The sequence below is a fragment of the Ursus maritimus genome, unplaced genomic scaffold (genome assembly GCF_017311325.1).
Source record: "Ursus maritimus isolate PB19 unplaced genomic scaffold, ASM1731132v1 scaffold_20, whole genome shotgun sequence".
NCBI classification, from domain to species: Eukaryota; Metazoa; Chordata; class Mammalia; order Carnivora; family Ursidae; genus Ursus; species Ursus maritimus.
Genome location: NW_024424453.1, coordinates 45,008,417 through 45,025,860, shown reverse-complemented (window position 1 = coordinate 45,025,860; position 17,444 = coordinate 45,008,417). Strand labels below are relative to the sequence as shown.

Here is a 17,444-nt window from a genome sequence, read left to right as displayed (position 1 = left end):
TCTAGGCCAACAAGCAAATCCTACCATTAAGCATAGAGTCGGGTCTTGCGAAAGCTGAAGCTTTTAAATTTCAGGGGCACTCTTTAAGAAAAAGAATATAAAAGTAAGAATAGAAATTCAGGTATGAAAGTGATTATTTGAATTTAAAATGCCATCTTAAACACTGCAAATTTTAAAAAGCTACACATACCACAAACATAAAATTTAAAAAGAAATAATTATTTTTATTAATTAACTGCCTGACGTACCTCTGAAATATTTTTACTATCTTTTTTGATTTCATACTCTTTGATTGCCTCTTCCAATGATATTTTGTAATATTCTCTATAGAGAGAGCAGAAAAATAATTCAATCTTTCCTCTAGAATTGTTGATCAGAATTTGTAACTTATTTGTGAATAGCTTGGAAAAAGTTTCAGCTTCACCCTTCATTTTAAGTGATATCCTATAAATGTTCTGAGTTGCCTCTAAATTTGGGAAAACCTCTATCAAGTTTCTTTTATATGGTGAGCTATGATATTCAAGGCACTGCAAAATTTCTTAGATACTCTTGAACTTGACTGACACTCACTAACCACACTGCCAGTCTCCCTTCCAGACCCAGGAGATGGGTCTATACCAGGGATAAGCCTTGAAAGTTACATTCCATTCACGTCATGGTGAATCTACCTTGGCATACCATATATATCCCCCACAAAAAATTACCCATCCTTGAATTCCCCCAGTCCTTCCAAGTAAAGGGCTGATTTTGCTCAGAATACCTAAAAACTCTTTGATGGCATAAATATTCCACGATTCATCAACTGATGTATACATTTCATTTTCCCAGTGAGGTCAACACAAGACAGGCATGATGTTTGATTACTTGGTGTATGAACCAAACGTTATTTTATTTAGCTAAAGAAATTAAATGGGATAATAATTGAAAAACATTAAAGCATTAGAAATATGTTGGATATTACCAATAGTTTTCTTGACCCCTATGTTCCCCCACCACCCATGCTACAATAGAGAATGGTTTATGTCAATTAAGGCAGCCTTGTCTCAGTATAGTATATAATAAAACAATCAGAGGTGAGGTCCGTAGACCAGAACATCTTGGTTCCAACCCCAGCATAAGCATGTGCTAACTGGGTAGCCTTTGCTAAGTTTTCTAAACTCCAATGGACTTAAATAAGCATTATAAAATCCACCTGATGGAGTTGTTTTAAAGGTTAACGAACAGGGGCGCCTGGGTAGCGCAGTCCTTAAGCGTCTGCCTTCGGCTCAGGGCGTGATCCTGGCGTTCCGGGATCGAGTCCCACATCGGGCTCCTTGGCTGAGAGCCTGCTTCTTCCTCTCCCTCTCCCCTGCTTGTGTTCCCTCTCTTGCTGGCTGTCTCTCTGTCACATAAATAAATAAATAAAATCTTTAAAAAAAAAAATAAAGGTTAACGAACAGAGATGCCGTGCTCAGCATGATTCAGGCAGCAGCAAGAGCTCGATAAGTGGGCTCCATATATTACTGGGAAACCTGTCTGTGAAGACTCATGAATCAAGCTTCCTCAAGAGAAGGACACCACTCACAGGCATCATGAGGCCAGTTCAATTTCCCTACGTGGCAACGTTTCACAGAATTTTAGGGTGACCAGTAGTCACCCACAAAGCAGCAGAGTGAGTTTTCTCCAACATCAGTGAATCTTCTATAATGATTTACAGCTTTCACAGATAAGACCTGCTCTGGCACATGCTCAAAGTATGCACCTGACGCCATATTTCCCTCCGATCATGTTTGTTCTGCCAACTCCCTGGCTCTCTAAAATGCATAGTTTTGACAATCTTATACCTTTTATAGTATCAGAAGGGCTTTTTACTTCTTTTTTTTTTTTAAGATTTTATTTATTTATTCGACAGAGATAGAGACAGCCAGCGAGAGACGGAACACAAGCAGGGGGAGTGGGAGAGGAAGAAGCAGGCTCATAGCGGAGGAGCCTGATGTGGGGCTCGATCCCAGAACGCCGGGATCACGCCCTGAGCCGAAGGCAGACACTTAACCGCTATGCCACCCAGGTGCCCCATGGGCTTTTTACTTCTTAACACTGTTGGAATGTTCGTGTGTTCCTTACAGAGGCTTGAGAAGGCCATGGATCACTCAAATAAATATTTACAATAGTAGAAAAAAACATCCAGGTAAGTTTCACCTTGCCCTAGTGTTCCTAATACATGGAGGGAATGCCACTAGAGCACTGGGAGATCTTTAAACAAATGTGTAAGTGAAAAAGCAGACAGAACAAGTCAAATTAATAGAATGAAGTTTCCTTCAAGAAAATACAAACTATGAAAAACTGAATTTCACAAAGAAGAGAACAACGTTGTGATTACAGAGGCTTCGCTTTTTCATTAATGACCAGTCTCTCCAGGGAAAACACAACGCAATCAACAAAACCTAACCTGGTGCCCCACACCTCTGCAAAGGAATGCCGTTGATGCCAGATGCATCCCCGGCTCTGGAAGACCCAAGGTGAGGACCAATGGAGGCCCACGTACCATAGATCAAAATACTGGAAGTCATAAATCAAGTAGAGAAACTGTTCCATAAAATAGGTTTTGTCCTACCTTGATTGACAAATGTATCTTCATAACACTTTGGAAGACCAAGTATACTTGCAAAACTCTTGAACTATTCAAGTCCCTTTCTAGAACGGGGTGTTTTGGGTAAACACTGTCCCAGGACTGGCCAATAAAATGCCTTCCTCTTTCCACTGTCTGCTCCATCCTGTATCAAGTGGGGCCTTGTAAGATATGCATGGACACTACGTTGTAACGCATCCCAGCACACACCCCACATATACACAGCTCCCCCTTAGCCACCCCTTAGATTCACAGAGGTACCCAAAGGTCCATATAAAAGCTAACCCAAGGCTATTTGGACAGTGAAGAGTGGTTCCCGGGTACCTGAAATGTGATCTACAAAAGGGAGGGGTCTGGACTCAGAGGTCCAGAGTCTTCTCACCCCATGGACAGGGGTCTGACTTGAGAAGACCAAATGCAGTGCTCTCTAAGACCCAGGGAAGAGGTCCCTTTTGCCCATATATTAGGCCTATATTTTAATTGAGCTGAAAAAATTGCGGGAGGGGGGGAAATCTCATCATAAAAGAAGAGAGTAAAGAAAAAGAAGGAGGGAAGGAAGAAAAAGAAGGAAAGGAAGGGAAGGAAAGGAGGAAAGAAAAGGAAAGAAAGGAAGAGAGAGAAAGAGAGCTACATGTCTTGACAGCAGACAGCCTTTCCCACCTACATCCTCAGGAGTCCTGGGCACTTACTCTGCAGCTAAACCCATTCCAATGACCTCAGCTTCAGCCCTGTACACAAAAGAAAGATGCTAGGAAACCCTTAGAAGCCTAAGGGGGAGATCCTGAGTTGACTACATCTAAGGAGGCGGTAGCTTCATGTTGAGGGCCAAGACCTAAAACGCTGATCATAGCAAGTGAAAGGCCAGATCCTATCATGAGAAGAACCTTCGCCACCCACAAGTTTTCAAATTAGTGGAACCTCAAAAGTCAAATCATCCGCCTTTGTTATGTTGGGTAAATTCCGTTCTTTTGCCTTCACCAGCAGTTGCTGGAGGTCTGTATACAGAGGCTGGTGCTACGTGCCTGGAACTTGAGCTGTATAATACACAGCTTTGAGAACGGTGCTTGCCCAACTGCCGTACGTGGTCGAACCACGGGTCACATGAGGTGGGTCCCGCCACCAGGACTCCGTGATCAGACTAGGAAGAGTAGAGCTTCCTTGTAAAGAGACGGCCTTATCTTGATTTTCTATGGTACAGAGATAGTCAGGAAGGAGGCAGATCACGCAAGCAAAGCAAATCGTGAAATCAGGAGCACCGACTTGATGGTATCAGATGGTAAGTTTCCCCTTCTCAAACACGATGACTCTTTACCCCGCTCTGTAACTTTCATCTCAACGTATGTACTCACAGATCTACTAAGGAACAGAGCCTAGCAGAATGCAAGCAGGGCAAGCTGAGAACGCACGCACGCACGCGCGTACAACACGGGCCAACCTCAAGTGACCCTGAGCAGACTCCCATCTTCCCCATTTATAAATAAAGATAATAAAACGTATCTTGCAGGCTTCTTCTGAAGATTAAATTAGATAAGTAATGTCAAGCAGCTGGCTCAGAGCAGATTTTCAAATGTTAGTTTCCCTTCTCCCCACTTCTCCCTGAGATGAGCCCATGTGTCTGCCCGGCATGCTAAACCCTTCTGACATGCCAGGCAAGGAAGGAGGATCACCGTATTGCCTCAGTCAGAAGCAACAGGGACCTGGGGAGCAAAATATGACGTGAAAAAGAGGTAGCACGGAATAAGTCGCGAACATTCTTCCTGTGAATGCCTATCTGCTAAGTCAGTTCCACTGAAAATCATGTGTTAAATCGGCCAAAGCTACCCGTGAGGAGCTGAAGGGCAGAAGCTAACAAGGTGAGAGAGTTATGCTTTTATGTGGAAATTGGCTAAATAATGCCATGCTCTAGCCAGGAAGTACGTTTCCTCTGCACCCTATTTTAAACTGTTTTGGTGGTTTGCATCAGACCTAAATAACGTCCACACTGCTGTGCGGCAGACAGAAGCTGCTACAGGCCTACACTTCCCTTCCACCAACTCTGCTTCACCGCTTATAAACCAAAACATCAAACCCTGATGAAAAAAGAAACTTAAAAGCTAAATTTAGATTTCAGCACTTCATTTTTAACGAAAGTCTCCTTTTGACAACCTTCTAGAGAAAAAAGAGAGAGAGAGAGAGAGACTTCAGTATTTACTGGAAAATTTCTTTGGTGAAGTCCTAAAGTTTTGGAATGGCTTAGAATGCCTTATACCAGTTCAAAATCTATAGCCCAAAAGGCTGGATGAGAACTTTCCAGCATGTTTGTCAGAAGTTGAAGCATCTTTTTCCATATCTCATCAGAGTAATAATAAAAAAAACCCACCAATTACATACTATAAAAACAGCCGAACTGCCCACTGAGATCAGAGCCAAGACCATTCTAACTAAAAGGAAGATTTTACCATTCAGAGCAAACTGCCAATGGACGAGGACTGCCTGGGTGTTAAAATGCTTGCCCTGGATGGTACCAGCAGCTCAGCTCAACCTTTCCTGGGTGCTAGGTGATGTGTCAGGTCCTTCCGGAGACCGTGGGTATGGAGAAATTAATAAGATACACATCCTGCCTTTGAGAGGCTTGATTGGCAAGGGAGTCATATACAGATATAATTTTGGCTATTGTTACAAGCTAAGAGAGAGGCCTGTCCCCAGAAGGGGACATTTAGCTCAACCCCAGGCATTCAAACATGTTTCCTTAAGCAGATGACACTTGAGTTAAGTCTGAAAGACAAGGGAAGATTATTCTATTCGGGTAGGAGGAGTTCCAGACAGATAGCAGCTTGCACAAAGGCACTAAAAGGCCTAACCTGCTCAGGGAATGTGTATGCAGGATGACAAGGATACACCGGAAATGTGTAAGCCTTGGTGGGATGTGAAGTCTCAGAATCAAACGGCAACCCGGTCATGGAGGACCCTATAGAGGCCTGACTAAGGAGTTAATAATAATAATGAAAGCTGGTATTTACTGAGCACTTACTATGTTGCAGGCACTGGGTTAAGCACTTGAAAGCATTATTTCATTTACTCTTCACCATAACTCCATAATCCCTATTTACAAATGGGTTTGGGGGTTAGAGAAGGAAGGGGACTGAGTCTCCTTACACAGCCAGTAAAATGGAAGGTGCATCTGGAACCCAGAAGGCCTCCATTCCAAAGGTTGTATCTCGAAGCCTCTCCTCAAAAGACTGGAGGGGCACATTGGGTCCACTACACTGGCTACAGAAGGACTAGGGTGGCCCAAGCGGGGGCCTACATCATGGTGGGCATAGAAAAGAACAAATCAATGAAAAGAAAGACATTCAGAAGGGCTGAAAAATGCCCCAAGAGAAAAAACATTCAACTTGCACCCTTCTAAGTACATTCAACAACCAAGACACTTTTGAAAAGGGGGTCTAGAAAATAAACCCCCAGTATTCATTTATGCCCCCAAGTACACAGGGTTAAACTATGTGTCCTTGTCTTTGCCTTTAACACCCTCCCATACATTAAACTGTCTTATTCATTCGGGATATTGTCTACAGGTCAGAGCCACCTGCCTGGTACAAGGAGATGCTCTATAAATACGCTGAAAAGAACGAATGAGTAATGGCCGCTTTTTACCATGACGCCAATGGCGTGTCATTTTTAATTGGAAAAATGGTGTTAAAAAAATAAAGAAAAATGTTAAAATTGTGTTGATAACTAAGGACTGGCAAACTAAAATGGAATCCATGTAGCATTTAAGGTAGCTTCACAGACAATAACGAGGACGCATCACCATGGGTGCTACCATGAAAAAAGGCCATAAATCCAAAATAGGATGAGTATTTTCTATAGACCATAAGTGGTGAAAAATAAGGTGTTATTAAAGGAAGTGGCCGAGGAGGTAAAATTGTGTTTTTTGAAAAGCAATAGACCAAAGATCAAATTCTGGGCCTAGTGATCTCTAGTCTCTGACCTTGACAAAAAAAGCAGAGCATTAATATGATTTTAGGAAAGAAGTTTATCTGTATGACACTTTTACCAACACTGAGTCCTCAACAGAAATCTCTTGTTAGGTATTTGAAAAGTAATAGTCACATTTTTCAGATCTGACAAGAGTTTTCTGACATTTAAGATTTTCTCCTAAAGAGTAATTACTTAATTTGGGGCATTTAGGAAAGGGGGATCTACAAAACAAAACAAAACAAAAATTTTTTTAAGGCTTTAAGTACATTTCTTGGTAAAGTTTGTTCTTATACTGAAATCCTTTGCCCACTTATCAATCTACTGAACAGAAGACGGACTTTTTTAAGGGGCCTAATAGGACGCTGTTAGCCATCTCATTTCCTCATATCTTATCACACAGGAAGATATTTTGAAAAATATCTTGACGGTTTACCAGTTATTTTAGAAAAATCCTGAAACCAGTTACTTACACGGAAAAATTAAAATGGAAGTGGAAGTAGGTTTCTCGTTTTCATTATAGCTACCTTCAACCTTCTAGTGTCTTTGAAAATTTAAATTCAAATGAATGCAAATTCCAAAATGATTCCTTAGTTCAAATTTGGAAACTTGAATTCCATCAAAATATGAAATCTGTGGGTTTTTTAAAAGCTGTTCAAAAGCCCAAATAAAAAGCCACTAGGCTTTTAAGCTAATTGTTTAGAAATGTGTATATAGATGAAAAGAAACTGACTCATGAACTACTGAGTCTGGAATTAGAAAATTCACAAATCTTATCCTTGTAAACAAAATCTAATGAAATCAGCGTCTGCTGATTTCCTTCTTTCGTAACCTGAAACAAAAGTTTTAATACTTTTTAACATACTCAGAAAATTAAGGGTGCCATTTAAAACCTTTATTAACGACATATAACTCAGTTTTTAAGTGTTTGGAGTATAATCAGAGACACTTGAACATGCTGGTACTGCAACGTAGGAAAACATCCAAGAATGAGACACTAGGACTTTATTAAACTCAAATTTGTGTTAGGATTTTTTGTTTACAACAGTGCTTCTTCCTCATTCCATTCAAAACTCCCATCTCCATGCCACTTTCAATAAGAAACATCATTTAAAAAATGTCTCAATCCCCCTAAAATACTCTGAAAGGTACCATTTAGAACCTGGTGCTTATTTCTTCTAGGCAAACCTAAAGGTAAGCCTGTCCATGGCCTTTGGTAAATAAAGCAATTGCCTCAGGGTGATGTGGGCTATCAGGGCATCTCCAAGTCACCAAAGGGGGAAGAGTGCGACAAGATGTGACGGATGAAGGAGATGTAAAGTCCAAATCCTACCATTTTACAGATGAGGAAGCTGAGGCCCTCAAGGTCCAAGTGCTCAGTTAACCCAGACCCCAGCTGCAGATACTCAGTTATGTGGATCACTGCTGCCAAAAAATAATAACTTTGAAGGTCTCAGGGGTTTGGTACTTTCCATAACAAATAATTAAGAACTCAATTCCTGCATTTTTCACCTCTGAAAACCTCCAGAGATGGGGAGCTCAGGGACAGTTACGAATTTAACCTTTCCGTTTCCCTCAAAGGACACTTGCAGAGAACCATCACCTCCGGGAAGGCAGGGCTGTCTCGCTCCGGGCAACATCTCCAGCACCCAGCACCCAGCACCTAGTAGGCACCGAGTTAATAATTCCCCGCCTGCCACCTGACAATCCCCGCTCCTTCCCCACCCACGCCCAGCCATCGGTGGAGCCAGATAACTTTCTTTTGGAAATTGCCTCGTTTCTTGAAACTTTCATACAGGGACTCCGGGCCAAGAAGCCGGCCTGGGGGAACGTGCGGCGCCTCCCCGGAGCCCAGGCTGGAATCACCGGCCACTGAAGGGGCTGGCTGGCCGAGACCTGGGTGGGCACACAGCATCGCCCCGGGCCGCGGCGACCCCAGGTGCGCCAGCTGCTGTGGCGGCCTCGGCGGCCTCCGGTCCGGGCCGCGGCTCCCCAGCCTCCTTCAGATACCCAAGCAACTTCTCAAACTTCCCTTTCCGGGGGTGGGGGCTCGCCTCGAACGCGGCCGGCACAACGCCTTTCCTGCCCGCACAAAGGGGGCCCGACGTGCCCCGAGCCCCTTCCCCTGTAACTTTCCTCCTCTTTTGAAAGAGAAACTCACACCCCGGCGCCTCGGGCAGCCGGGCTGCGTGGGTGCCGCCTAGGGAACTTTCCCGTTTCCGCCCGAGCGCTGGGCGCCCGGGGCCGACTGTCAAGCGCAGCGGGGGACCCCCGGCGCCCCGCCGAGCCCGCCTGGGGGCCACTCACCCGACTTCTGAACTTGCGGCGGGATCGTGCTGGCGATGCGCGTCCACAGGACGATGTGCAGCGGCCACAGGCCCCTGAGCAGCCCCCGACCCATGGCAGCCCCCGCCGCTCGTCATAGACCGAGCCCCGAGCGCAGCGGACGGCGCCTCCCGGAGCCCCGGCTGCGCCTCCGCGCCGCGCCCTCTCGGGACCCCGCGCCGGCCGGCCGGGCAGATGCGCGGGCCAGATGTGGCGCCGCTCGCCAGCCGGGAGGGGGGCCTGGAGGCCGGCGGGCGCGGGGAGGCCCCCGGCGGCCGAGGGGAGCTGCGCAGGAGGCCGGCTCCTGCCCCTGGCGAGCGCGCGCGCGGGGGTGTCTTCGGTCGGTGCGCGCGAGTGACTCACTCAACTTCACCCGGGCGCCGCGGGGGAAACAGGAAACTCCTCGCCAACAGCTGGGCAGGACCTCTCGCCGCCCGAGAGCCTTCTCCCTCCACTCGGCTTCCAGCCCTCCTCTCTCTCCTGACTGCCAATCATGTCCCCGAGACCGGCCCCTCCGAGGGCTTTGGCAAACTTTCAGCTGCCCCCGCCGCCCTCAGGAGTTCCTGGCTCGAAGTATTTACCCCGGCGTGACTGAGGGCACGCGTTTCAGAAAGGCGCTGAGCACACAAAGTGTGTACACTTCCCAGGGCACCCCCACCGAGCATCTTCCGCCTCCCCGCAGCCTTCTTTGCATTGTTCCCAGGTGCTCCAGAATTGTGTTTTCCAACTCCCAATGCCTGACCCGCGGGCTGACGCTGAAATCGGTGTTGGGAGCACATGTTTGGTTCAAATCAAATAGCAAGCATTGCCTCACTAAACTTCGGTTTCGGTTACCTAGGCACACACCGCCACATTGTAACATGTTTTGCTTACTGTAGGTCGAAGTCCGGAAGTTTTCGTTCTCAAACTTGACTGTGCGTCTGGACCACCTGAGTACCTTGTGAAAATGCGGATTCTGATCCAGGACGTCGGAGGTGCGGCACTGGTGATGGGCTCTGGAGTGCTGCCTCCCTTTTGGAATTGCCTCTTCCTGGGGATGCCTCAGTTCAGTGTCAATGAGCAGCCGTCGCAGAGTGATAGTGGTGGGACATTTTATGTTGCGAATGTATCCAGTGTGGCAGAAAATGTAAATAGAAAAGTGGCCTGGGAGTCAGCTCAGTGCCGGGGTTTGCATTCCAATACTGCCTGTAAGAGAGATAATCCTTAGCTTCTCCTCTGCGGAAGGGGAAACAAGGGCAGCAGGACAGGATAGACTTTCAACCCTCCCTTCTTGCTAGGGTGACCAAGTCTGCATTCAAAGATCCTGGCGTACACCTTCGAAGTTTAATTATTAAAGAACCCCCTTTTTCTTTCCCATGCGTCTTGTTTGGGTAGGGAATTATATGCTCATCTTACTTCCAACTCTCAAAGACTTCGATTCTGTGTAGTTCCCAGGCCAGGAGATCTTCCAGCAGGTTACACAATGAACTTCCTTTATCTGAAAGAAAGATTCTTTGCAGAGGCAGGTGGCCAGGCTCACTGGGAAGAAAAGCAAATATCTTTCCCCAGAAACCCAACTCCAGAAACTTCCCTGTCAATCTAAGCGTTCATTTGCTTGATCCTGAAGCCTTATGTCTGGTTGCCATTGGTCCCCCCAATACTGAGGCTGCCTCTGAATGTCTCTTAGGAAAAGACCGCTTCCCAGCTCTTGTGTTCAGGATGCCGGAAGGGCAGGGAAATCAGGAGCGCTGGACATCTTCTTGCTTTACCAAACAGCCTCCCCAAAGCGGGAGCCACTTTAGCCGTGGAGCCAAAGTTCTGTTCAAAATCTGATTCTTGCCATTTCTGCCACTGCCATCCCTAGGGCGGAAGTCTCCCAACCACCCATCCCCAGTCATGGCCAGTTCTGGACCCTGTCACCCAATTTCTCAACTCAGAGCTAAAGTCCATTTTTCAAAATGGAAACCTAATTATACCAACCCTCTGATTAAATTCATTCAATGGCTTCCCACTGCTCTTGAGATAGAGGTTAGAAACCAGATCCTTCAATGCCCTTCCTCGCTGGTAACCTTTCATCGGGCTTCTCTTTCTCTCCTGCTGAGAGCCTTCTCAAAATTCATAGAGCATACCCACTATTCCTCCTGCACAGAACCTTCCCCAGGGCACCCTTCCCTTTCTCTGTCCTTCCTTTCCTCTTCACCCAGCCAACTCCTGGTCTTGCTTGGGTCAGTCCTAACTTCCTTGATGGACAAGCTTTCTCTGACCTCCGTGAATAGATCTTTTATTATAGGCTCTCTTGGCACCTTATGCTTCTCATTTTTAGCACTCACTACAGCTGTGGTTTTAAGATTCTTTTGTGGCATTCTTTCACTTCTATTCCTCTCCTCCACTCAAGTTCCAATTTTTCGAAACTTGAAAAATTAAAATTTTTCCCTCCACTCACTGTTGTATCCTTAGTACCTAACACATAATAGATGTTTAATAAATATCTGTTGGATGAAGGAAAGAATGAAGTAATAAAGATCAGAAGAAAACTGGGCTTCATCCTCCTCACTATTTCACAACTCTGGAGAAGGCATTCTCTTACCTACTACACTGAGATGTAAACAGGCTAGATTTTAGCTGAGGGTGATGTCACTATTACTTCCTTTTCTTTAAAAAGGAGAAGTGTGTGGGTTTTTTTCTTTTTTCTTTTTTCTAAATTTGCCCAAGTTCCTCTGGGTAGCATACATATACTTCCTTACTCCCCAAAACACACTGAGAGGCAAATAAAAATGCCCAAGGGATTCCAAAGGCTTTCTTTTCTATACATATTGCAAAGACAGATGTTTTTCACTGTTAGAGGCCAGGTTTGAGATATTCAATTCCGTGGCGGGGTATTTAACCGGTGGCCTTTGTCATCATGTATCACGAATGTTGATTTTAATTTTGTTTGCCTTTAACATTTCTGATTTAATCCCCAATCTCCTGTGAAACTGAGCATCTGAAGTCAGCACCGCCAAGTGCAAACTCATCCTTTAGAAGCCGTCACAATGAAATCAGAGACGTGTAAACTCACACACATTGCAATTTGGCGATCTTAAAAATTTGTCGATATGACCTTCCTTTTGGGACTCTCACTGAAAGAGAAACCTGATACTCTCCGTAAAAACATTGTTTTCACACAGAGTTGTATATTTGACTCAATATGATTTTCAACTAATATACGTATGCAAAAACTGGGCCGTTTGCAGATGGAAACAAAAATTAAAAGCTCAACTCGGGACTTAAAAAACAAAGAGAGTCATTTTGAGGCCCTTACCAAGTTGAAAAACAATAAAAACCAAGTCGAACCAAAGTTAAACAGCTTGAGTGTCTGCATATTTCCAGCTTTACGAACTCGGAACACGCATACACGCAAAACAATTGGACTGAATCAAAATGTAGTTAATTTAGGCCCTGCATTTTCCAGTTGTGATGAGGCAAGAACTTTCTACTCCCCTGAACTTCTTGACATGCAGCTGTTGAGGTTACTGGCAACCAAAGCAGTTGAAGGGGAGGCTCCTCTCCATATAAATCAACCGTTCTGCATTCTCAGCTCTCAGCTCTTGACCAATTTTCTTCTATTGTGAAGCAGACCAATGAGCACTGAGACAATAGCGAATGTGTGAGGAACACCCCCCCCTTTCAGAGTCATACACCCCTTAGCTCCTCCGGGAAACAGTTTGTGATTCCTCCTGCTTAAACCGATTCCTTCTCTCCCAAGGAGAACCAGGGGAGCATTTAGTTTATTCAACCTCTTTTTTAATGTTTATTCCATTCTGACCTGGAGTACGTTATAATTATTCATTGGTTTCTGGAATCCTACCCCACCAATTGTAAGGTCCTTAGAAGCATATGTTATTCCCTCTTCAACTTTGAACCACACACGGCACCCGACAGTAATCAATGCAATGTTTCCTGTCTTCGATAAAGGGGGAAAAATGAGCCTATCTGTTTTTCTAATCCATCCCCTTGTTTGCAATTCTTTACAGATATTGATAAAAACTGCAATTATACCACAGGTTTAGGGAAAGCATGAATAGTTTCTTTTGGAGAAAACATAGCTTTGTTTTAAATTACAGAAATAATATATGGTAACTGCAGGTAGAAAAAAATCTGAAATACAGATAAGCCAAAGGCAGAAAATAAAGATCCTTCACTCTCTCACCCAAACATAATCACTTGTTAACATTAGGGAGCACGTCCTCGCTGTACTATTCTAAGCTTCACTTTACGGGTGAAGAAACTGAGGATTACAGAGATTAAGTAGTTGGCAAAGGTCACATAGCTAGTGAGGGACAGAGCCCAGGTTTCAACACAGGCCTGTCTCTAGCTCCAGAGTCTGCATTCTAGAGTAAGTCGATCCCGGAGTTGATCCTAACCACCGGACCGGCCCGATCACCACAGTATTTTGAGTCACTAAGGGTTGAGTAGAGCCACCCTTTACTATCACTACTTCCTCATCTCTTACTCATTAATCAGCCCTTGGCAGTCACCTCTCCATTGGAAAGTTCTTTGGCTTAGCTCACATCTTATCTTCAGCTTGTACAACCAGTAGGCACGTTCCAATCAGTGGTTAACCTGCCTTCTTTCTCTATTGCGTTGGATACTACTCACATGCTCACCTCTCTTCCTTGGCATTCTCTCTTCTTTGACTTCCATGTTGCTTTTGCATTCCTGTGTTCTGGACTGAATAATACCCCCCCCAAATTCGTATGTTGAAAACCGAACCTACAATATGGCTATATTTGAAGCTAGGAACTTTAAAGAGACACTGAGTGTTAAATGAGCTCATAAGGTGAGGGCCCTCACCCAGTGTGACTGACATCCTCACAAGAAGAGAAAAGGACGCCATGGAGGCAGACGTGTGCACACAGGGAATAGGCCATATGAAGACAGTGGAAGGCAGTCATCTGCAAGCCAAGAAGAGAGGCCTCTGGAGAAACCAAACCACCAACACCTTGATCTTGAACTTCCAGCCTCCAGAACCGTGAGAAATAAATTTCTGTTGTTTAAGCCACCCAGTCTGTGGTATTTGGTTATGGCTGCTAGCAGACTAGTACACCCCATTTCCTGCTCACTTGTCCAGCTAGCTGTTCTTTCTCAATATCTTAACAGGTTTATTTTCCTCCACTCACTAGTCAGATGCTAGTCCTTACCAGTTCTGTTCTCTGCCCTTCCCATCCTTCCTGGGAGCACATCTGTTTCTATGGCTGCACTGATACATGACGATTTCCAAATCTAATCATCAAGCTCTAATTTCTCACCGAGGCTACCATTATTCCAATCACCTACTCGACTCTTCATGGATTCCTCTGGCATCGCACACACTCATTATTCTAAAATTGGGCTCCAAAATGTATGTCCCCTTGGTGCATTCCCCATATCCAGAAATGGCTCTATCCCCACTGGGTAACCCGATCCAGAAACATTAAAGATCAGCTAAGAGTTTGCTTCTAGTTTACCCACCTGTGCTAAGTAGGCACTGGGGTCTATTTACTTTCTACATATCTTTGAGTCTGTGCTGTTCTCATCCCTCCACTGACATGTTTTAGTTCTGTCTCTTGTTACTTCACAGAGGATTCCTTCAGTTTCTTCATCTGCTTGCCTCTCCAGTGTTACCACAGCCCACTACATCCTTCACTGCGACCCAATAGTCCCCTCCGAAAACACAAGAATAACAATCACATTTAAAATTATCCAACGGTTTCCCATTGCCTTCAGGATAGAATTTCAACCCTCCGTCCATCCGTTTATGCATTCCACCAGCATTTGATCCTCTATTATGACCCAAATACTGTGTTAAGCACTGAAAACATGAGGGCTCAGAAAATGTAATCCAGGCCTTAATTGAAGGGCATTACGCTGTCCTTATGATCTAATGTGAAATGGAGATAAGGAGACAAATAACATGAATAAGTCTGGTAATATGATTGTCACAATGGTGATAAGCTCAGGGTATCTCAGGAGCAGGCACTAGAGGCCATGAAGAAGCCTGACGGTGAGAGAAGGCTGCCGGGCAGAAGTGTCTTTTGAGCTGAATCTTGAAGCATGATCAGGTGAAGGCATGAGGAAAGGTGTTGCAGACGCACAGATCGGCCCACAAAGACAAGGAGAAGCATGAGCGTAGAGGGTAGGGAAATGCAAAGACTTCAGAATGCCCAGAGTCTAGATTGGGAGGGAGTTTAAGATTCTATTTTTTGGCCCCAATTCTGCACCCCTCCCTGAAGTCATGTCCTTTGCCTTGTGAGTGTGGAGTCCCTTCCGCTAGAGGCAAAGGATTCTTACAGGCAAAAACTAGCATGGGATTTGTCATGCGGCTGGAGAAGAGGAGGGCAATGCAGCTCTAATTTAGATTTTTGGTATTATCTACAAACTTGGTTGCATATACAATTACAGAATATGGCCAACACTGTTGCTTGCTTGCACAAAATTCATTCTTCCCCTTCCTATTTTGCTATCAGAGTCTAATTTTGCTTAGGAGATGAATTTAACCATATTTTAAGGAAAGAGTCCATCCTTATTTGAGGGCTGATATGTAATCCAATTCTGGGCAAGGAAATGTAAGAAGAAATCAGATTGGGGCTTGTGAGAAAGGTTGCTTTCCAAGGAAAGCCACTCTGCCCACTCCTGTTTCCTACATTTGAACAGGATTGGGGGAGGGTCAAGCAGTTCCAGCTGACATAATCAGCTCTCAGCAGCGACGGAAGGCCAAAAGTATCACAGGGTAGAACCACTGCACCAGTACAAGTAATCCCCTCAACTTGGACATTATCCGAGTCTGGTAGACAGTCTTTACTGAGGGGTGTGATTCCTTCCTTCCCGCACTGACTTACAGTTGCTTCTCACATCAAGAGATGAGATGGAGCCTATTTTCTCTTTCCTCTCTCCCTAAATCTGGTCTAGCTTTGTAACATGCTTTCACCAATACAACACTGTCGAAATGATACAGTGCCTGTTCTAGGACTGGTCTCAAGGAGAGACTTCTCTCAGAAACCAGTTACCAGGTGAGAAGTCTGAATACCCTACAACCATGATGCTGTGAGGAAGCCCACATTAGCTACAGGAGAGGCCATATGGAGAATGAGATACCCAGCCAGCCACCAGCTCTTCCAGTCTTCCTGGTTGAGGCACCGGACATGTGAATGAAGAAGCCATCTTGGACTTTCCAGCGCTAGCAAATGCCAGAGGGCATAGAATCAGCAAGGTGATCCCAGAATCAAGGTGATTGCATAATTGCGAGACATCATAAATGGATATTATATAAATTGTTAGTTCCAGTCAAAATTATTTCTAACTAATAGGGAGAAGTCCGCTAATGAAATGGAAAGAAGGAGATGTTCCAGTCACCACATGGCTGTCAATCTGTGTACCAAATGCGAACCACATCAATGATGAATTAAGAACTGTATGATTTCTCCAATTATCTTGCAAATCACACAATTATATTTTTATGTATTTGTATTCATAAAGAAATATATTCACGTGTGTTTGTACTGATTAGACATTTCAAACGTGTAAATGTACCAAAGTTTTGTGATTTCATTTTAATAGTTATCTATTTTTACACATTAACAGGGAATCTCAAAGCCCAAGAGTGGCCCAGGGAAACCTCAGGTTTGAGAAGACCTTTTTTTCATGTCAGACTAAAGAGATTGTATTTCATATTTCAGGTGATAAAAGACATCGAAAGAGATTTTGATCAGGGGAAGGAGATGATCAAAGCTAATCAGATAGGATTTTCAAAATAGTGATTAGAAAGTCTGAAGGATGCATTTGAGGGCATAAGACTATGGCAGGAAAACAAGTGCGAAATAACACATCTGAGCCAAAGGAGCTTGGGAATGGAGGGAAATCGACGGATAAGAAAGATAAAGAGCTCCATTTGGCAGGAGCTGGTGTCTGTACTGAGATGGGATGAAGCAGAGGGGTATCCTTGCAGAAGCTGGGTCCTAAAGCATCCACGCTCGATTAACTGTAACCAACACGGGCTGTCCTGCACATATACTACTCTGTGCTACCACTGTTGTGGTTTTTTTATATAAATAAATGCTTGTAGTCCTCACAGCAATCCTATGAGGTAGGTAGTATTATTATATCCACTTTATAGGTGCGGATACCGTACCACAAAGAGATTAAGTAACAACGGAGCCAGAATTCCAGCCCAGTGGAGACCAGCTGCAGAGCCCAGGCACTAAGCCACTTTGTCATCTGCTGCCATTGCATAGTGAGCCCTCAGCTCCTCCCACCTGACTGTGACATTCACGAGGTGGGGACTGGGTTTTTCACACCTTTAGCTTCCTACATGCGTGATCCATGCTTGTTGCTCAATAAATCCTGTGAATGATAAGATGATTCAATGAATAAACATAATACATAACATTCAAGAACTGAGATGCTGCAGATTGGGGATCTGGAAAATAAAATCCGTAACCCCCTCAATGCCTGGCTTCCCAATGAGGCTAGAAATGCTTGCCATGGAATGTAAACACCAGCATAAACTCCTTAAAATGTTGAGAAATGCTTCCTATAAGTGAAAATGGTACAAATAAGT

At 44.6% G+C, this 17,444-nt stretch overlaps 1 protein-coding gene across 1 annotated transcript in view; it reads right to left on the bottom strand.

The window, feature by feature from the left end:
* Window positions 1–9,011, bottom strand: part of TGFBR2 (transforming growth factor beta receptor 2) — a 90,912-nt gene extending 81,901 nt beyond the window's left edge. The window contains exon 1 of the mRNA XM_040636893.1: window positions 8,873–9,011. Coding sequence (XP_040492827.1) covers window positions 8,873–8,966 — 94 coding nt within the window. The 5' untranslated portion in view covers window positions 8,967–9,011. The remainder of the gene's footprint in view (window positions 1–8,872) is intronic.
* Window positions 9,012–17,444: the final 8,433 nt, after the last annotated feature.